Raw genomic sequence first — 21,168 nt, 5'->3', positions numbered from 1 at the left:
TGTCACAACAAAGAAGTGTAGCAACATCCATATCAGTTTATGGTCCTAAGGTTATTAAATTAGTAGCAACGTTATTTCTTAAAACATTAATCACCCATTGTTAGAAGTGACAAATTTTTGCTTCATTATATAATTATTTTAGGTGGGTTTTTTTTCTCATATTATGTTTTGCTTTTTCCATCTGTTAGTTTCCATGAAGTTGCAACACAGTTTTGGCACAAACTGGGGAATTTCCATCACAATGTATTCATCTTTCTTCATATTTTCATCAACATCTGGAATCATTCTGCATTTCTCAGAGAAAATATTCCCCAAATCTTACTCCTTAAGAGAGCAGGGAAATTTGACACTAGATGATGCTTTAAAGCAAAAACATTATACATTGTTTGAGTCTGTTTCTTTAACAGTACCCTTTATTCTAAGTGAGAGGAAAAAAAATCTTTATTAACCTTTAACTGCTCCTAATAGCTGTGTCAATATTCAAAATTGGCAAGTATCACTGTTCCACTACTTTAATTTTTAAAGTCTGCTTTACTAACTCATGAAGGCATGTAAAATATTAAAATTATAAACACTATAAAAAAGTACATCTGCAGCACAGGAAACAAAGATAAAACTCAAATTTTCCTTAATACAAATATATCATCTACAAAAAGCCTTTTGTAATTTCTGGATGCTTGTTACTTCTTCTCCAGATGCTATCTTAACACTAATAAAAATAAAGGAATTTTATAGCAAAGTACAAGTTTATTGTGTGCTTTTCAGATTACAAGACAGTCCTCACTCACAACTACACCTAATTCAAAATAAGAGTTCTTTTATCTTTAACCATGCTAAAAGACTCCCCTCACCTGCTTAAACATCCTTACAGCTCACCATTTTCAAAGCAGCTGTCAACAACATGACACCAACCATGCATATTGCAACTTTTTCTGCAAGTTTCCAAGTTTTTACATCTTCTGACACCCTTAAAAATTTTGCAGCAGCTTCAGATAAAACCAAACCTTCCTTCTGCTCAAGTATCTGGGATGGAAAGGAAGCTGGTTCTTCAAGGATAAAATGTAGCTCCAAGTGTCCAGGCTTGCCTGGAATCAAACACTCCTTGGCTTACTTTGCAGTAGGAGCACAAGCTTCTGAATACCCCTGCCCATCACCTGTACTGACCAGCTTACAACAGCATTCATAAAACTGGTGTAACCGTGTTTTCTAGGACTTTGGAGAAACAAGATTCCTCCAGCAACTGTTATATTGGAATGGGATTCAACAGCAAAGAGAGATGCTTCACTTTCAATCTTTACACAGCTTAGAGACTCCATCTATTTTCTCTTGTGTATTGGCAACATTTCTTAGAATGCAACTTTTTGTTCAGACTGAAAATCACCAGTTTTGTTCCACTGACTGGTAGCAGAGAGAGGCATGCCCAGTTTGTTCAGGGAGCAATCCTGTTGATGCTGTGCCATGCCAGCTGCTGGGAACACTGCTTGTGCCATAAGCAGAGCAGCCAACAACCTCTAATGCTCCATCACTTCCTTCTCTGTCCCACACCAGCTTTACACTCTACTGACTAAAGCTGTTGGAAGCAAATAAATGGTCCACAAAGGAAACTACTTTGCTTCAGATCCTTGTAGCTCTCTATAGGTCAGACATCAGAAACACTGTGCAAATTGCAAGCCCACCTGCCTGTAAATTTCCATGTAATTTATGTCAATGCCTGGTAAATTGGTGCTCAGCACCACACCCTTCAGTCGTGCTCAGCAGAACGGTTTGTTGATCTATTTCCTTCACAGACTTGTTCCCACACCTTCGCTTCTCAGGAGGTACTCAGAAAAACAACTGGGTTTTGCAAGGTCAGTGAGCCAGGAACAGCTACTGGAGAGCTGTGTCTGTACAACCGGGACCACGTTAGGCAGGGATAACGAGATGCCTGAGAGCACTGAGAGGGGCAGAGCAATACTGACCCTGTACCAGCAGCTGTGGAGCAAACAACAGGACTGACTGTGCCTGTCGTGGGCACCTCACCGCAGTGTGACAGCTGTGCCTCTGGCCAGGCTCACTGGGCATGTCCCAGCAGCCTGAAGGAAGAATTCCCTTCCCCCTCCCCACCCCTCACTCCTGCACTGGAAGTGACAGTACAATGACCATTGTGAAAATACACACAGCTCTGCTAAGCTGACCAAAACAGTCATTAAAATGGGAGGACCAAAGGAAGAACAGGATTAATCAGCCAAACCAATAAACCCGCTAAGAATTGAACCTGTTATAATTTAACTCCTCTTAGATTAAGGAGAGGCCCCCCAAAAAAGCATTCTCACTTAAAGCCAGACAAAGACACTGCATGTGATACAAAAAGAACAGTGAAACACATAAAGCATTTACATGTGAAAGAAACATGTTGCCATTATGTCAAATAGTGCTTTTTATATTTTATTAACAAGCAAGCATCCCTGGAACTGGGTCTATATAAAAATACTTCATGAACCAATCAGAATACAAGGGAGTTATATAAATTTATTTTATGCAACACTGATTAGTTTTGAAAATCTCCATTTTTTAATGTTTTAATTTCAAATTTCATTTTTTTAAAAAAATCACTAAAAGGACACAACCCACAAAAATACAATCTGTATCTGCTCTATATTTACAGATAACTGGTCACTGTTAAGGCACAGATTTAAAACTAACATTTTATGTAGCAAGTCAAATATTTGTGCATAATGTAACACTAACAATACGATACACTGTACTGTTATATTCCCTTTGTGGAATCAAAGTAAGTGAGAATTTTTTTTACCTTCCAGTGTGGTTTTTTTTTAATGTGAAGCCCTACTGAAAAATAATGTTGTTCATGGGAAATTCTTCACTTTGGTGTAGATGAAATAAGCACTGCTCAGCAAAAGACCACATCAACTTAATACTGTAAGAAAATCAGTTTCTGAGTATAGTACCGTCTGGATGGATAGCACGTACCTACAAAAGACTAAAAATCTGAGTGCAAAACTTTTGGATGCTTTAAAGTTTAGGCAAAATAAGCAAGAAGGGGTTGCGGAAAATTCTGTACGAAGTGTTGCTGAGTATTTAGTTCATTAAAAACATTTTATGAAATAAGGAGTCTGAATACAATTTGATTTGCGAGCACTGGGCTTGCAAATGCAAACATTTAAACAGCAGCTTATCTGTAAGCACATAAATAGTCCATGGGAATGGAACTATCTCCATGCTTAGAAGTAAGCACAAGTGTAAATAGCTTTAGAATGAGAAGTTCTATGTGGCTTCCAAGAGGCTTTCCATGAAGTTGCTCTTGCCTGTGCAACACAAACACACACACATCTCTTCTAGACACGTGGATATTGACTCTTGGCATTGGGCAGAGGAAGTTGCTGTGAACAACTGTGTGAGTACCATGTACAGCCTTAGCCAGTCACATCTGCAGTCCCATTTTAAAACCAGACAAAGCTGCTACTTGATCTACAGGGGAAGTCACCCAGGTATACACCATTAAGTAGATATGGCTGAAATAAGCACTGAGCAGCAATTTTTAGCTAACCACAAGACTTTATATTATTGCTTGATCATCTATGCCCTCAAGTAATAGTCTCTTGAAATTCCCTTTGTGTGTGCAATTTTTGCCATACGTCATTTTGCATTCTCACCTTAAAAGAATTACCCATGGAAAGTGTCAAAACTCTCTCACCCATTTTTGCATAAGCCCCAACTACTGTAAATGTTATTCTAATGCCTTCTTGTTAAGAGCCCTTGACAGTGGTTTATGTCCATCTCAAAAGGCTTGTACACTGAACATAAATAATACATTACAGTAGAGGTAAGGTAATTCACAATATTTCTCATGGGAATGCTTTTCAATTAATGCTTAGAAACTACACAAAGCATTGCATAAAGAGGCACTTTATGGATTCCTTCATTACACTGAAACCCTTCATAAACCCATAACACAACACCTGTAAAGACAGAGGAATAACATTGCCAAATCTTTTGGACTTTCACAGTATAAGAATGCAAAATTAAGCTCTAGCCACTTATAACATGGACTCTTTCTGTTGAACATAACTTGTTTCAGAAATAGTTCATCTCCAGAGTTTCAAACACTTCTGCAGCTGACAATTACAAATCTAGATGGAACAAAACAGATGCTATCACACCTATTTTATGTAGGTCACTTCATTGCTGCATGCATAGTCATGTAAGTAACATGTGTCATTTATTAAATGGCAACAGTGCTGTCTTGTCAAATTAGATTAGTTGTCTGTTTAATCAAACTGACAGCCCAGAGCTCTAGTTTGATGAATGCCTTTTGGTCTCTACCATAAATCTGCAGTAGATCAGTTTAATCTGTTACGTATTGTAGGTGTATAGAATCTAAAAATAAAAGTCTGATATAAATAAGTGTCCTTTAGTGGCAGGGTACTAAAAATAGCCCTTTGCTTTGAGACAACCATTAAAAACAGTTTTAGCATAAAGGCAGCAGTTAAATATGTTGACTGAAAAGGGTTAATATTGCAAGGTTCATTTTGGTCTTTCATTGCATTTGTTACAGTGAGTATTATTGCAGGCAGCATTAGACTGCTTTATAAGAGCATAATAGGACTGGTCCACTACCAAGTGACTTGATTTTGGAACAATCTCTTCAGATAACTACCTGGGAGACAGAGAGAGGAAAAACAAAAATCTGAATAAGAACCAGTTTCTAGTACCATTATAGTGAGATGTGACTTAAGGTAGGAACACCTGAAAAAATTTGATTAGTGCCAATATAAAAATTGATATGGAAATGAAAGAGAAATAAATTTCCACAGGACAAGAAATCAGAACATGTAAAGTGCAGAAAGACCTCAATAATTATTTTAAGCAGTACCAGAAAAATCCATCTTGATAAAGCCAAATCTATGCTCTCTGGCATCCCAGCTCTTCATTCTTCCTTCATTCAACAAAGTACAAAATTCAGTGCATACATTATAGTTATAGGTAATAAAATACTAAACAAAGAACCCTATATTATTATTATTGCAAATTCTGTCCAATCTACATGAGTAAAACGCAACCCACATTTGGTGTTTCGAAAGACAACTGACAAAACGTGTTCTCTCTGACTTTTTTGGCACAGTATTGTGCAGACAAAACGCTTTGGTCCTTGACACCCAAACTCCCAAAGTGCAGAGGGTGGTGTGCAGTGAAGGCTGTCCACAGGATTGCCATGTCCATCTTTCCAGCTGATTTCTGAGCCCAGCCTCCTGCTACCAGCGCCCGCTGACACTGGCAATGTCCGAGTGATACTGGCGCGGCAGTCTCCCACTGGCTCCACCTTCCAGGAACGAGGCACGGATGTTGGATGGGTCAAAGAGCTTTCTTCGGTTTTTGTTCAGTTCTGCAGGGGTCAAGCACACCCACAGAAATCTCCCATCAGAAATTAATTTTAATGTTTTATGTCAAATGCATAACTTCTGTTTAAACAGACAAAGTGTTTTAGACAAATAGGGTGGGCACTGAAAATATCTGTGATGTACTCCTTCAATTAACAGTCCAACAGGATGATAAGAGAATCAGCTTAATACTCAGAGGCTCTACCTGGGACAATTCTTATATGGCACTGATACAGTGTGAGGTAGATAATGTTTTGCAATATTGATTTAGATCAAATTGACACAGCTGGAACTTTTAGAAGTTTCTCTTATAATACTCAAAGACTGCAATCTTCCTGGAAGCCCAACCACGCAGTGTAGACTGAGATTGACAGAAAAGCTTGTTACCAACTTGATAATTTCTCAATGCACAATTCTTTATTTTAAACACAAAACTGAACCAGCATTTTACCAAGGACATTCAGAAAAAAACAGATCTCACTTCTCATTTAACATGAACCCTACTCTTGTATTAGTAATAGCTCATCTAAAATATTTTTCTTTTCCCCACTTTCCTGTTCTTGTAAACAAACTCTGTGCTAGATACACTGAGAGATTCCATGGAGTTTCAAGACTGCTACTGAACTAAGTACATTTGCAAACCCAAAAAACAAAAACAAACCACAAAACCCCCTAAAGCAGGCACTTATTCCCAGCAGGATGACTGCTCTGCTAATCAATACAATGGACAGGGAACCAAAAGGTTGAAAATGCCTTGTTGTTGTGAGTAGTGCTGTTCAGACCCCGCAGCGCCTGTAATCCCAGAAATTCCTGGACCCACAATTTTGGGGCATCAAACTTCATAATGTGAGATGAACTTTTCTACCAAGCTGCAGCTTTACAGGACTATTGCAAGTGAGCTGTTATTAGGTAAGGGGAAAGCTCTCTAAAGCCTGGGTTTAAGCACCTCTGGTGAGGGGCAAGCTAATATTACCTCTGTAGACTCTAGTCTTACTTTTCAGTCTTTCCAATGTGGTTTTTTTTTTCCTTTGTTGGCTATAAACATACTTTCAGTGAGAAGAATACAAACAACGCTTAAAATCAATAAATGGTATTTTGTGTTTTTTACCTGAGATTGCAAGCAGCATTTTTCTTCTGGCACCAAAAGTGGTAATTCCCAACTCTTTCAAATCTTGATCAGTAAGAGTGAGGAATGTCTGCAGATCAATCTAGAATTAAAAAAAAAAAAAAAAAAAAAAGGAAAAGTATGCAAAACAAGTCTTTCCACAAAAGTATTAAGTAATAAATGTGGTTCGGAATAGCTTAATTTTTTTTCCCTGCTCCCTTTTCCAGTTACTCAAGTAAACAGCAATCATGGCTTTTCAATGGCTGCTTCACACAGTTGCTCAATTTGCTACATTTGTGACAGAAAAAGAGAAATTTAAAAGTAGCCAGCTTAGGAAAAGCAGAGAAAATCAGTTAGCCTTATTTATGAGTCTTGAGGTTTTGAGTATTTACCACGACTGTAAGATGTGTGACCCAGCTCTGAAAGAACAGCTCATGAAAATCCTGTCACAAAGTGAGCTCTAAGTGGCTTTTGGTGAAGAGACAGCACAACTAGTGCTGGAAAACATCCTACCAACACAAAAAAGCTGCCTGTCAAAGGAACACCAACCTCTTGCTGCTGGAATATATCTGTGTATTTGCCCAAACCAAGCTTGCTGAAGAGCTCAGGCAGATCAGATCCCTTAAACAAACTGTTGAGGCTACAGCCATTGCTTCCTGTCAGCGAGGAAATGCAGTCCATGTAGTTACTGCTACTGAGATAGTGTTCAGCTGGAAGGGAACAAGTGCACTTTTCAGACACATCACAGAAGGGAAGGGCTTTCCACCAACATTGTATTCAGCTAAATCATTACATTTACAAAGTACTTAAATCTTTATTTTTCAGAAAAAAAAAGCCTCCCAATAGTCTGAGAGAATGAACAACATAAAGCAATTTTTTTGTAAATTAAGTTCTGGTGTTTGTTTTCTATAGATCTACTTTTGTCCATCCAACTCATCACTGTTTGTTTTATCCTTTATCCACACATTTAATTTTCTGGGAAAGCTACAGCTGCCATAGAACACTGTCCTTCACTGCCAATGTATTTGTGTTTGTAATTTTCTTCTAACACACATGTAAACACATTTTTAATCCTTAATTATTTTAATTAACCTAGAACTTCCATTTTTGTCCAATGAGGTTGAAAACATCAATAGATTGATTTCAAATAAACTTGTCATCTCTTTAGTTCTTCAAGTACTTAGAATTTGATGTGCAGCCATTCACAGCTCAACTAATGTGCTTTTTAAAACCATTAATACTTTCTCTAATTGGAGCTATCCTTTCTTACCATGTCCAAATTTTATTATGTATGGACCTTGAGTTTGGGATTTGGGTTTATTCACTTTTAAAAGAAAAAGCAACAACAAAAAGTATAAACAATCACAGTATTTATTTCCCCAAAAAGCAATAGGTAGTATGGACTCAGTATTCCTTATCTCCAGTTTTCACTCCTTCAGAAAGGTATCTGTTAACTTATTCAAAAAATAAAATTTCCAAGAGTTCAGCTAAAGTAAAATTTCAATTTTTAAACTTCCAATTTTTAAAAAGTAATTGAAAAACATACAACCTGCATCCACAGAAACCAGTACTTAAAATCATGCTAGGCCATGCCAAACACATGGACAAGCTTCCTTTCATAGAACTGTGTGGGTTGGAAGGGACCAGAAAGATCATCTTATTCCAACCCCCTGCCATGGGCATGAATATCTTCCACTATCCCAGGTTCATCCATGTCCCATTCAGCCTGGTCTTGGACACTTCCAGGGATCCAGGGGCAGCCACAGCTTCTCTGGGCACCCTGTGCCAGGGCCTACCCACTCTCACAGGGAAAATTTTTTCATAATATCTGACCTAAACCTACTCTCTTTGCAGCCACTCCCTCTTGTTACTAAACATTCTTGTAACTTTTATCCCCATGTGGAGACTCATGCTTTAAAATCCAGTTTCAACATGGATTGACTATGACTTCACTAGTGAGCAAACAGCCCAATAAAGCCCTGGCTGCTGCTGCACCAGCAACACAGCAGAATGAGAGAGGTCTAGAAACACGCCTTTTTACAGGTCTGCCTTCAGTCCACCTTCAAAAACCCACTCCATGACAGCAGGGAGTTTTCAGCAAGGATGTGTGGCATTTAACAGATATCCTTAAAAGTTTTCCTTTCAGACCATTATTTGTATTATCATGTTACACAAGCTTACACTTCTCCATTTGTAAAAAAAGTAATTACATGGTGTCAGTAATTTAAATCCATCATGAAGTCAGGACACATTCATATCAAAATAAATATTGGTATCAACATGGTTATTTTCTTTTAATCAGATAATAAGAGCTTATTAACCTGATTTGTTTTGTTTCCGTTTGGGGCTGCCAATTGAGGAGACAAAATCGTGAGCGGTGGGTCCAAGCCCGTTCCGGTCTCTCCAGTTATCAGATTCACTGCCACTCCCCAGGTGCTCCCGACTGCTGGACCGGGAGAGAGACATGGACGAACCCTGCAAACCACAGAAAGAAAATTTGGGCTGAAAACAGAGCTTTCATTGTGACTCAGATGTTTTCTTTGAAGCAGCTCGCTCAAAAAGCAGCTTTTAACACTAGCAAACATTCTTTTGGCAGCTGATCAATAGGCAAATAATTGCAAACCGGACACGAAAACAGCAGGTGTGCTTAAAACATATGCAGTTTACAGTTTTAAAGCAGAAGTTATTTAAAGACCACAATTCAAAATAAATTGCTCGGTATTTCCAAGTTTGTTTCCAAAACATTCCATGGTATCAAATTCCCACACAAATTCTAGACAAAGCAGTCTATTGACTACATCCCTTCACAGCGAAGAGAACAAAACAGAACATTTATCTGAAGATAAGTGGACCAAGTACACACTACTTGACAACATTCTTGCACACTATACTACAATAACAATTCTGCAATGCTGTGAGAATTTGTAGTTGTTTTGTCTGGGGTCTTTTTAAATAGATTTTCATACACCTGTGAAATACTTATTATCAAGTCTCATCACTGTGAGTCAGAATGTAGCAAAATAAGGCAGCAGTATTCCACAGGAACATACCCAAAAGAAATCGACCTTATGGATATCCCATACTTACATGAGCTAAAAACTATGGAAATTAACAATTTAATTCTATAAACATGTACCAAATTGCAGTTGAAAAGCAACACATAGGGGGCAATCTTTTACACTATTTAGTAAAACTGATGCCCCTGAAGAAACACTGTTCTTTGTTAGAATCACAGACCTATCTAGAGATTTTAGACAAAAAGGCCTGGGGGAAAACCCCACCCCAACTCAACCAAGACAGGAAAGTATGCAAAAGAAAATGGCAGATTTTGGTTGCAGTTTTTTCTTTTCCCTAGTTACCACTGCATCTCATGTAGCCAAGCCGAGTACATATAGCTGAATGGCTCAGAAAGTTGATATGCCAAGTGGAGAACTCCAAGGCACATTTTTATCCTGGCTGAATATTTCTTTTGCATTAACAGACAGGTATATCCTAGAGGACTATGAAGTCCCTTACTTCAAGAAGCATATAAGCAGGAGAGACAAAGGTGTCTTCATGGAAGCTGGGAAGGATTAGAGCAAGGCAGTACACTAAAAAGCAATTTCAGCATGCCTTTGAGAAGAATGGATCAAACACCCTGCAAGATTCCTGTGCTGGGACTCTGAAGAGAATTGCTGGACTCTGTCTGCCTTCTGCCTGGGAAAATTCTGAGCCCAGTGAATAGTGCAAGTATTAATTAAGTATAAATAGAGACAGCTGTTCCAGTTCTGTCCCAGAAGGAAAGATGAGCTGATTGTTCTGCTGTTCTCCTCCACCATGCAGTGATACACATGATATAGTTTATCTGTCATATATACTCTATTCTCATTAGGTTACAAATTCCCTATTGCTGCTTTGCAACTACTGAGATGTTTGGTCCTGTAAGCCGTTCAAAACTCCTTTAAACAAATATATTTTAAGAAGCAGACGTCTATGCTCTATGACTTATCTGTGAAACAGATGTAACTTTGTGTGTTGGGCTGAATGTATTCCATATGCCTTAATATTTATGTAAGAAATATTTTTCACCGTAAAAAAATATTTAGAACAGTTATCTGCAAGGCTTTGTTTTTCCAGAAGTTAGACATTTCTCAAGAGAAACAAATGTATCATTCACTAAAAGTAAACTTTAATTACAGTATACTTTTATATACCTCATATGTAGTTGTCATGGAAGGCTTGTATGATACATGATTTGCTCTTCTTAGTTCCTTGATAGTTTCTGCAGGCATTGATTTAGAGAATCCCAAACCACTCCACGTATTTGTTGGAGTTCTCACTTCTGTTACAACTGGCTTCTTTAACATAGCTGAAAATAGAGACAAATCAGTAAATCTCAGCCTTAGTCAAGGTACTGAGAACATAATACTGAAGTGATGTTTGCTAACAGCCTGAGTCCAGCAAACCCTAAACATCTCCACTTGCTACACAGCTTGAATCCTACCCTTAAAGCAATCTTCTATGCCAGAAGATAGTTAAATCCTAAGGACTGGAGCCCACAAAAAATCATATCTGTTTCAAAGAGAGGACCTTCTGTTTTTCTTTTGGTGAACAGGTAATTTGGTAAACAGGGTCAAAGATATGGTTAAGTCCCTTACCAATTCTACAACTTAACTTATCCCTGAAATAAGAGGCCATTTAGCTGATATGGCAAACACTTCAAAGTTTAATTTGCATCCAAATAAAGCAAAGTGTTAGAGCAATAAGCTCTCTGAAAACCATATTGATTATTTGCACATGGATGTACTTACACATCCCATCTGCAAGCTGCTTATATTGCATTTTATACTAGGTTGGTATTAAGAATTTTTTTGGAACATAAGGCTAATATACAAATGTTTCATAACCACTTTCAGATTTTATTAAAAATCAGACAAAACTGAAATTTCAGGAAATCATTTCACCCATGTTCTAATAAACTTTTCAGAAGTCACTGTTCACCCACATACCTTTGGTTGCTAGTAGTTTCTTCTGTTCATAGTCAAATGCCTAAAAATTAAACATACAGAAGATAATTTAATTGCAATTCTAAATGTCACTCCAGTACTCAACCCTGTGAAAACAAACATTTTCATAGTGGCCAGGGATTATATCTAGGAGAAACCTGAAATACTGCACAATAATTTTATGGTAGCCCAGTTAGAGCCTTAGTTACTTAAAGCATTCACTTTAAGTATATGGATAAAGATTTTTAATAACTACCTGATTTGCATATGAGTGAGGCTGCAGCAGTATTTAAAAACTGCTTAGGAAGAGTTTTTTCTTAAATTTTTTAAAGTAAGATATCTTTCAAGCATAGTTTCTCTTCCTTAACTATCTGTTCTTAGCATTTAAAACGTTCCTTAACAGTACAAAGAAGATAATGTATCTTCGCAAATCCAGGCACCAGTTATTTTCAACAATCTTTCAGGTTTGGTTCTCCTCCATGCACTCATGTTGTGAAAGGAAAAGAACGTAAGTTTTTGAGAGAATTTGAAGAACTTTTGCTTGTATTCTAGCTATGTCAACGGAAGATGTGAAGTTTAAATACCCCTGATTAATAAACAAGCTACACTTTGCCAAATTACAAATTAGGAAATTTAAACACAAAACTATAAAAATATTGTATTACCCTGAAGTATTGCATTCTCTACTGAAAGTAACTAGAGGAATAACTGAAGAGAAGGGCTGCAAAACACTAGTCTTCCTCTTGTTCCAGTACTCCATGCAGTCTGGTTATGCCCACACTTCAACAGATCTGAAATAACCCTGAAAATAACCCTGAAAATAACCCTGTTACTGCTTCCTGACAAACAGTCAAAGGGGTCTCCTCCCTCTTTGGGGAGATTTGCAGTAACATGGCAGTAGCTTATATTTGTAGGCTGTAATTAACCGAGCTGTCATTGCGTATGAAAAGTTGTAATATGTATTTTGTAGCTATAATTTTTTCCAAGTGACAATGTAAGATTTCTAACAGGCAAATGATGCTTGTGGAGACAAATACAACCACACAATTTCCTGTACTTAAATTTTTCTTACTCAACAGAAGCATAAGAGCTTTTCTGTTTTCAAGACTTTTCATTGACAACCCACTCCTCAGTCGAAACAGCTGATGTCTTGGCTGTGAAGGCTTTTACTAAACTGGTGAAGACAATTCAGTCTCCAGGGCCAGCCACCTCTGCATTTTATGGTAACTTCACTGTGCAATTAGCACGATTACCTGCATATTTACAAACGAGGGCTGTGGAGCCAGACGCGCTCTCTCCGAGTTCTGCTGGGCGGCCGCCGCTCGCTCGGCCGCGCGCTCGCTGCCCGGGGCCTTCTTGTCAGCCACGGGGCTCTCCGGGGCGCCCAGCTCAGCCTCTGCCCGCAGCCTGTCTGCCGTGCTGCGGGACAAAGGCAGCGTTAGCCCCGCTCACCTCGGCCCTGCTAACTGGGCTTTACCCTGAGAAGCCTGGCAGCCAGGTTTGAGACATGGCTGCACACAAAGATCTCAGCGCTTCTAGCAATGTTTCCAAACGTTTCAGCTCTCCTGTGCCTTTTTCTGGCAGTGAAGGAAAACAAGTGTTTCTCCTTCCTACGTCACCAAATACAAGGTATAGCTTATAGACACAGTTTTGAGCTGTCTGGTATCTGGAATTATTGCATGCAGTCCTAGCCAGTGTGATTTCCTGTTTAGCCTTGCTCAGGCCAGCAGCTATAACAGGTTCATTGTTGTAAGATAAAAAGACATTGCATAATAGAGACTAAGAAAGTTGACATAGGTTCTGCTTGCTTTCACAGCTCCAATAACTGCAGTCTTTCATGCCTACATTACCTCTTGGTGCAATTTTTTTTCCACTCAACTCGGCCACATTTTTGGGCTACTCTAGAACAGTATAAACTCTTACTTTAAAAAGTTACCATGTTTTAGAAGCTGTAAACTACTACCCCCAAGGAAACTGTGAGCACTATGTCCTCAACAAAAAGAACAAGACACACAAACAACCAAATTTGGTCAGCAGGATTCCTCGGATTTTTAAACTGTGAAAGCAGAATTAAGTACATATCACAGCCTTAATAGTGCAAATAAATGAAGCAAAAGAAAATATGTGTCTCAAAAGAGTGATGATAAACAGTTCCCAAACAAACAGTGAGAACATGAGTACATCGGACAAAAACACTGCGTTAAGAACAAAACCTGTGTTGCCAAGATGTATTATGACTCAAACAAGCCTTTCCCACTGCTGGGTCATTAAAGAGCCAACCCAACCAAAATCATCACTGAGACAAGTGTTTGAGAACATGCTGATATGCCCTGAACACAGCTGTCCTAAGAAGAAAACAGCCTCAGGTACACTCAAAAGGAAAAAGCTGTCAGAAATTATTCTCTAAGCAATCATTAAAGAAGCAAAGTGCAAACGTTAGAAACAAGTAATGAAAATTCCTCTGACAAGGATCTCCATTCTGTTCTGGAAGGGAAAAGACATGTCTAAACCCAAAGCCAAACAGGATGAACAAAAAGCATTCAAAGTCTGCAGTTATCAGACACACAGGGGGCTATATTAATGCCTAATGTGATGGAAAATCAAGGCCAAATAAATCAGTTCTTGGAGTATCTTATGACTAAACCACTCCCTCTGTGTACAAAAACGTGTGAAATAATTTTGTGCTGTGGAAGTTCCCCTGATCTGTGTTTATACACCCAGCTTACTGTAAGTGGGAGTTTTTGGTGCCCTGCAGTAATTCCACCGTTTGTCTCTTGGCACAGGCCTGCTTGGAAGAGCTCATCATCTGCTTCAGGTCACTGGTGTTCGCCGAGTGTGACGGGCTCCGAGGCATGCCCACTTCCACAAAAGCATCATTGCAACCTACCAGGCCAAGAAAAGAGACTTCAGCAACCACCCTGCTGTGCTCCAGGGAGCTCTCTGAGGGAGTGAACTATGGGAGAAAACCTCCTCTTCCTCCTGACTGTATTCAAGGTTAAGCAGTCAAGATGTGCAAGTTCAAATGAACAAAAAAGGTGTCAGTATTCACATATATAGTAGTCACACTTAGTATTTTCTTTCTTAAAATATTTAAGTAATATTAATTAAGAACAAAACATGGAGACTGAAAATTCAAAGTGACTAAGTATTCTAAAGAAATTTGATTTTATACCCAGTTTTAATAGACTTTGCCAGGTGCTGAGGTAACTTCTGCTGGAATAAGAGCTCCCCCCACTTCATGTTCAAATAGCTTTAGAACATGTTTTTAGAAATATTTATTACCCTAAATTGGCAATGTACCTTTTATTCAAATCAGCATTTCAAATTATCACAACCCTAAATAAGAGATGATCTCCTTGATCAGTATTTACTGATATTACAGGAAAACAAGGCCTTTACACATATTTGCTCAAGGTGAAGTGCAGCTGGATTTCCCCCCCCTCCAAGAATGATGGGGACAGTTTACCTTCTAAAGGGCAGCATAACTGAAATGCTGCTGCAAAACACACAAAATTGTTTCCCAGTGCCATCTAGGTTAGAACTACACAATTTTCTGCTAAAAACCTTCTCAGTAACATTATTTCCTTTTGTTAAAAAGAAAAAATAAAACAATTTAAAACAGCATAGTTTAGTTAAGGTGCTGTAAAAATACTAAAATCCTTATAAGTTATATCCCTCTACTCCCAGGGAATAAGTAAAATGTTGCAAATACATTTATGTTGATTTAAGGTGTTTCTATCAACAGTACAGCTCGGTTACTACAGGTTCTATTTACTTTCCTTGACAATGAATCTGGCATATCCAGTGATATTTTCCTTAAACATGGTTGCAAAACCAATTTGGAGAGAATATTGTTACATTTTTGTATCATGAACTGTACACAGACTGTACAAACACTACCAGACAAAGGAATGCCATGTCAAAATCTCACCTTCTTCACTATTTGCCTTGGCAGTCACTTGTTCTGAGGCACCATGAGCACTTGTTTGCCTTACTCCATCGCTGTGGTTTGTGCTCAACACGTTTTCTCCCAGTGATGTGGCAGACAGTGCAGCATACTTGATATTTGAGGCCTGAAAAGATTGTCAAAAATCACTGAAGTGATTATTATGCTTAAGGAAATATTGAAATAATTTCCCTTTTCTACATGTGCAGGAGAATGAGAAATTCATTCCTGGTACAGCAGAACAATATCTTTGAATGTTCTATTTCTCCATCTTTAAGTCATATTCAAAAACACGGTTGAGTATTTTTAAACTTAGAAGCTTTATAAATCTACTAATACAGCTAGTTTCTCTTTCAGCTTTTCTTAGTAGAGGTCTAGTATAAAGAAATCAGATTCTCCAGTGTAGTATCACTTACCTTTACATGACCATTTAAAGAAGGTGAAGCTTTTTTACTTTCTGATTGCATGCCATTAACGTGGACTTCAACAGGAGTCAGGCCTGGTGGTGGAGATGGAGTGTTTTGACCATAATTAGGCACTCCAGACAGCAGAATACTAGTTAAAGTTGCTTGGGCAGTAGATGGTATCATTAGGTGTGGAATAGCAGAAAAACCTGCAACAAAATTCAGTTATGTTGATTAAGTGTCTCATTTAACTTTCTCAACCATTACACTATTTTATCTAAATTTTTATGTAGCTATGATATTTTACTAAAAAAGTTTCCATTAGAATTGCATGCCAAACCCATAATGCTTTATCTGGGTAGGTTAACTTTGCTTTCTACATAAAACAGATGAAAACACTGCCTGTGACAGCATGTCATATATTAGGTTATAACCTTAAATTTGCATATTTATTCATCCATGCTAAGGTAAGTGTAAGAATTAAGGTTACAAATAATTAATTAATCTTGACTTGTCAACTGCAATTCTAATGACTTGGTGTTGCACAGTTCATTTAATTCACATTAAACTTCCACTGACCTGTGGTGTTTGTGTTAGCGAGAGATGTTGCCCACAGTGTGGGACTGGGCGTGCCTGAACTTGGACTCTGCAGAGGGCTCACAGAGCTGTTGAGGGCATTCAACAGAGAGTTTGGAGTAGTTGAGGTGTTGACTGACAGGGCTGTTGGACCTAATAGGCCTGCAAAAATTATGCAAGACGAATATTTAGTTTTGACTTACAGGAAAACATTTTTCACAAAAGTACCAATTGAAAAGAAACAAACCCCCTGGTAATTTGCACCAGCCTGTATTGCACAAACCAATTTTAACACTAAACCTGCTGCTCATTTGGTGCACATTAAGAATTCTTGTTCTTAAATTGGTCATGATATATCCAAGAAGAATTAGAGCATTTTTTAGGTCCTTCTACTGCACCCTAACTCTTGTCATAACAGAGTTTGCACTGGCTGCTTCTCAGCCCCAGCGTCCCTTTGTATCACCTCTGTTGCTTCTGATGGTTTGTTTCAAAGCAGCATCACAGAGACAAGCAAGGAACTGTACTGCACCACCTTGCTTTCATTTCATACAATAACCTTTTTCTCAGAAGCTCCTGTGAATCAACCACTACTTGCACACTAACAACTATCCAATTTCTTTTTGCACTCTCAATACAGGCTGAAAATGATCCCCCAAATGCATTGATCACTCTCAAAACATTCCCCCAAACCAGCTCTTCGTGTAAAAGCATTCACAAAGCAGTTCAGCACTACACACGACTTACAGGAAAACATTTTTCACAAAAGTACCAATTGAAAAGAAACAAACAAACCCCCCGGTAATTTGCACCAGCCTTTATTGCACAAACCAATTTTAACACTAAACCTGCTGCTCATTTGGTGCACATTAAGAGCACATTAAGAATTTTTGTTCTTAAACTGGGCATGATATATCCAAGAAGAATTAGAGCATCTTTTATGTCCTTGTACTGCATCCTAACCTCATGTCATAACAGAGTCTGCACTGGCTGCTTCTCAGCCCCAGCGTCCCTTTGTATCACCTCTGTTGCTTCTGATGGTTTGTTTCAAAGCAGCATCACAGAGACAAGCAAGGAACTGTACTGCACCACCTTGCTTTCATTTCATACAATAACCTTTTTCTCAGAAGCTCCTGTGAATCAACCACTACTTGCACACTAACAACTATCCAATTTCTTTTTGCACCCTCAATACAGGCTGAAAATGATCCCCCAAATGCATTGATCACTCTCAAAACATTCCCCCAAACCAGCTCTTCATGTAAAAGCATTCACAAAGTAGTTCAGCACTACACACTGAAAAGGTAAAAACCCCAAACCTGCAAAGTGCAGCATGACAAGATCAGTCACAGAGGCAGCATTAAAAATCACAGTCAAATGGCACAAACACTTTCTACTGTGTGACCCGAGGGAAACATGTGAGATGGAGCCACACAGCACTCCTGCATGGCAGGTCAAAAGGGACAGTGCTGGTTAGATGAGAACTCAGAGTTTCTAGGATCTGTGTCAAGATTTGTCACTCCATTCTTCTGGGACTACTTGGTTTTTCTATCTATACATTTCTGATACAAAGGTATTGGCAGAACTTGAAAATAAGAATAGTAATTTCACTCTGATCTATGAGCTGTAAAATTAAGATGTTTACTCATTTTTGTCCTGTATTTCCTATTGGTTAAGGTCCAAACTAGAAGCATGTGGATCCCTCAATTATAGTGAGATACTGACCTGAAATGTGGTGTTTGCTATGTTACCTTTCCTGGTACTGTTGCCAGGCTAAGCACCCACCCAAATTCAGGGCAGCCTGGGACATTACACAGCCAAAGAAGCTGCAAAAGCCATGCCCCACCTCACCTGTATTTCCCTCCCTTTCAGCTGAGTAGTTTGCACACTTCCAGAGATATTTCTAGGGGGATGAGTCCCACATCTGATTACAAAAGCCTTGGAGAAGTTTTATAACAACAAGCCCTTGAGAGGCCAGAGGCTGTTGTAATTCTCTGACACTTTAACGCGATTCCTTATGCAAAAACTTGCCTCTGGTAATTTTTTCTAGTACAAATCAATTAAGTTTAAAACAAAACTATATTAAAGAAAATATAAATATAATGAATGCATACCAAGCCCAGTGAGTCCTAGTCCTGCTGAGGACAAAATATCCAAACCAGGACAAGACAGACCAACAGGGCATGAGACAGTAGAGGGATTTGATACTACGGTGACTCCGCTACTTTCAAGTCCCAAGAGACATTTCCGTGCCTCGTACATATTTAAGGCATTTCGTTCAACACTTTTTACAATCACAGACTGCAGGGAAAGAAAAAAACAACAAAAAAAGGAAACCCAGTGAATATCACTTCCCCATAACACAGATAATTCTTCTTCATACCCCTGTATGGCTCCCACAACCACAGCAGTGTGAGACAGCATGAGCTAACATCCATTAGCAACTATTTAAATTCAGGGGTGTGAAGTTCAGGAGAGCAAGATTAGGGATTTCATAAGGATTTGCAATGAGAATGATGGAACACCTCTCCAAAAAAATTAATTACTACAGTACCTTACTGCTACTTGTTAGACCAAATGTTAAGCACCTTAAGAGCTAGATAACTGAATCAATAATTAATGTCTTATCTTCATTTTTACCTGAGCTTTATACCTTGAAGTGGACAAAACCCCAGCTGTTCATTTTAAATTCACCTATTAAATTCATAGCTGTCTGAGAATAAGGTAATAAGTTTCTGGAAAATTAAATTACAAAACCCCCTTGCTTCTTGTACATTTTGTACAGGATGTTTCTTTGTATTGATTATATATATCCCTACACAGGGAAGCTCACATACTGACACAATGGAATGATCATTTAAAATTTTAACACTTTTGCCTGCTTTGGCATTTTAAACAACAGAGTGTCATATTTACACTGGCCTAAACATTTTACAATAAACACCTTCTACTTTATCAATATATTCTATACAAAAGCTAATTTATTCATTATTAAGCATTTAATGAAAGTCAAATCACCCTAAAGTAGAGCTGCGGGATCATTGAAACTGGTATTTCAAGCATAAAATACATATGGCTTTCACAAGTTTACAATCCATTAAACTGGGGGGAAGAGCACACATCAACTCATCAGCTCTAAAACTTTGTCATGAAAGCCTAAAAGGAAAATAATAGCTTTGTACAAACCTTGCTTGGTTGTTTTGGCTTAGGCTTAATGCTTATGAAGACATCTAACTGCTCCATTAGCTGTGTTATAAACTGTGGTTCTACTTCAATTTCTTCCTTCATATCAAACATGAGCACAAGGGGAAGGCAACCCTGAAAAGAAAGGCACAAAAAATTCCTAACACTTGTAACTGGCCATTTTCCCATAAAAATAATAGCAATAAACTGAACTACAGACATTGCAGCATTTATACACCATGACATAAGGAAGTTTCTGTAAGTTCAGAAAAAATAGGAAGGATGACATTTTAGGGAAAGTCATTTCCCTGTATGGAAGAATACAGGTGCGTCTTCCTGTCCCAGGATTCTGAACAAGGAGTTTGGTAGCACAAGGGTAAAATGATTTACTGAATATTGTCATTCCAACCAGCACTGTCTTGTCAGGAAATGATGGCAGGACACCCATACTACAAGTCTCCCGTTAAACTATTCAAAATAAGGAAAAACACTTGTAAAAAAATCTCAAATTCCCCATTGCCTAAGTCTTAACTTTTTTCTTTCTCTTCCCCATTCTAGATCAGCTGCGTAAATATTTCCTAGTGATATGGATATCATCTGTTACACACTTGAAATACTAAAGGTTTAGAGTAAAAACCCCAAAAACTCAATGGTCCAGTTCTCACACATTTTGTCCCTCAGTATTCACATTTATGAAAAATGTGTACATATATTAGTACTAAAATAATGGCTAAAGGCTGCTGTTAAGTTTGAAGTCCAATATACCAAAAATCTCCACAAATAATGATATTCACCAGGGCTATGTCTATAAAAGGCCTTACAGAACTGTAGCTGTGGTACTACAAAGAATGCAAGACATCAAAATAAGTAATTATTCCCTATGGTTTCCCAATTTCATTGAACACTTGCCTACATGGGAACTAAGGAATTCCTGACATCTTCCCTCAAAAGAAACCTATTTACCTGACAAACACAGAAAAGACAGGTTGGCAAATGAAACACAACCCATCACCCAACACCCACAGAACATTGCAGAAATATGCCTCAGAGGCATATTGTTATTGCAAATTAAAATGGGTTATGTTGCATTTATATTAAAAAGGTTATTTTTTGAGTCATGTTACCAGCGATTACAAGTATTTTCAGTAACTACAAACACTGACAAAACCCTGACAAAAATGGAATCAGCAGTTTGCAGTGTGAATAGCAGTCCTTCCTCTCTAAGGCTAATTTACATGTGAGCTGTAAATACAGGCAGAGCAAGCATATTTTCTATGATCTGGTATGCAATTTTTTTCACACAAGCTTCACTGAAAGTATTTACCATGAGATATTGCCTGGCAAGACAGACAGACTCAATTGTGCCCTGGAGGTAGACAGTGGATTTCTTCTGTGGGTTACTAGGGTCAGGGAAGTGGATCTGAGCACCAGTCCTCTGCATGATATGTTTGATGTTGCTGCCATTTCGACCCATCATAAAGAGATGATGCTGCGCTGCGATGTCCAGCTGGGTGCTCACAGGGATTGCAGAGGCCAGGCTCCCAGCCAGGTGTTCCAAGAGCATGGCTGTTCCTTCCTGGGGGGAAATGGGAGAAAG

General features: G+C 38.4%; 1 protein-coding gene across 2 annotated transcripts in view; it reads right to left on the bottom strand.

Moving 5' to 3' along the window:
• Nucleotides 1-2,489: 2,489 nt before the first annotated feature.
• Nucleotides 2,490-21,168, bottom strand: part of BICC1 (BicC family RNA binding protein 1) — a 90,170-nt gene continuing 71,491 nt past the window's right edge. For both annotated transcript variants that reach the window (XM_039719689.1, XM_039719690.1), the window contains 14 exons: nucleotides 20,896-21,147; nucleotides 19,575-19,706; nucleotides 18,503-18,689; nucleotides 16,395-16,553; nucleotides 15,828-16,024; nucleotides 15,397-15,538; nucleotides 14,192-14,348; nucleotides 12,719-12,884; nucleotides 11,469-11,508; nucleotides 10,674-10,828; nucleotides 8,802-8,955; nucleotides 7,030-7,190; nucleotides 6,484-6,583; nucleotides 2,490-5,380 (listed from right to left, as the gene is read on the bottom strand). In XM_039719689.1, coding sequence (XP_039575623.1) covers nucleotides 5,250-5,380; nucleotides 6,484-6,583; nucleotides 7,030-7,190; nucleotides 8,802-8,955; nucleotides 10,674-10,828; nucleotides 11,469-11,508; nucleotides 12,719-12,884; nucleotides 14,192-14,348; nucleotides 15,397-15,538; nucleotides 15,828-16,024; nucleotides 16,395-16,553; nucleotides 18,503-18,689; nucleotides 19,575-19,706; nucleotides 20,896-21,147 — 2,133 coding nt within the window. In that variant the 3' untranslated portion in view covers nucleotides 2,490-5,249. The remainder of the gene's footprint in view (nucleotides 5,381-6,483; nucleotides 6,584-7,029; nucleotides 7,191-8,801; nucleotides 8,956-10,673; nucleotides 10,829-11,468; nucleotides 11,509-12,718; nucleotides 12,885-14,191; nucleotides 14,349-15,396; nucleotides 15,539-15,827; nucleotides 16,025-16,394; nucleotides 16,554-18,502; nucleotides 18,690-19,574; nucleotides 19,707-20,895; nucleotides 21,148-21,168) is intronic.

This window comes from Passer montanus, unplaced genomic scaffold (genome assembly GCF_014805655.1).
Source record: "Passer montanus isolate IOZ18808 unplaced genomic scaffold, ASM1480565v1 scaffold42, whole genome shotgun sequence".
NCBI lineage: Eukaryota > Metazoa > Chordata > Aves > Passeriformes > Passeridae > Passer > Passer montanus.
Note: the sequence above shows the minus strand (reverse complement) of the source record. Positions and strands in the feature narration are given on the sequence as shown.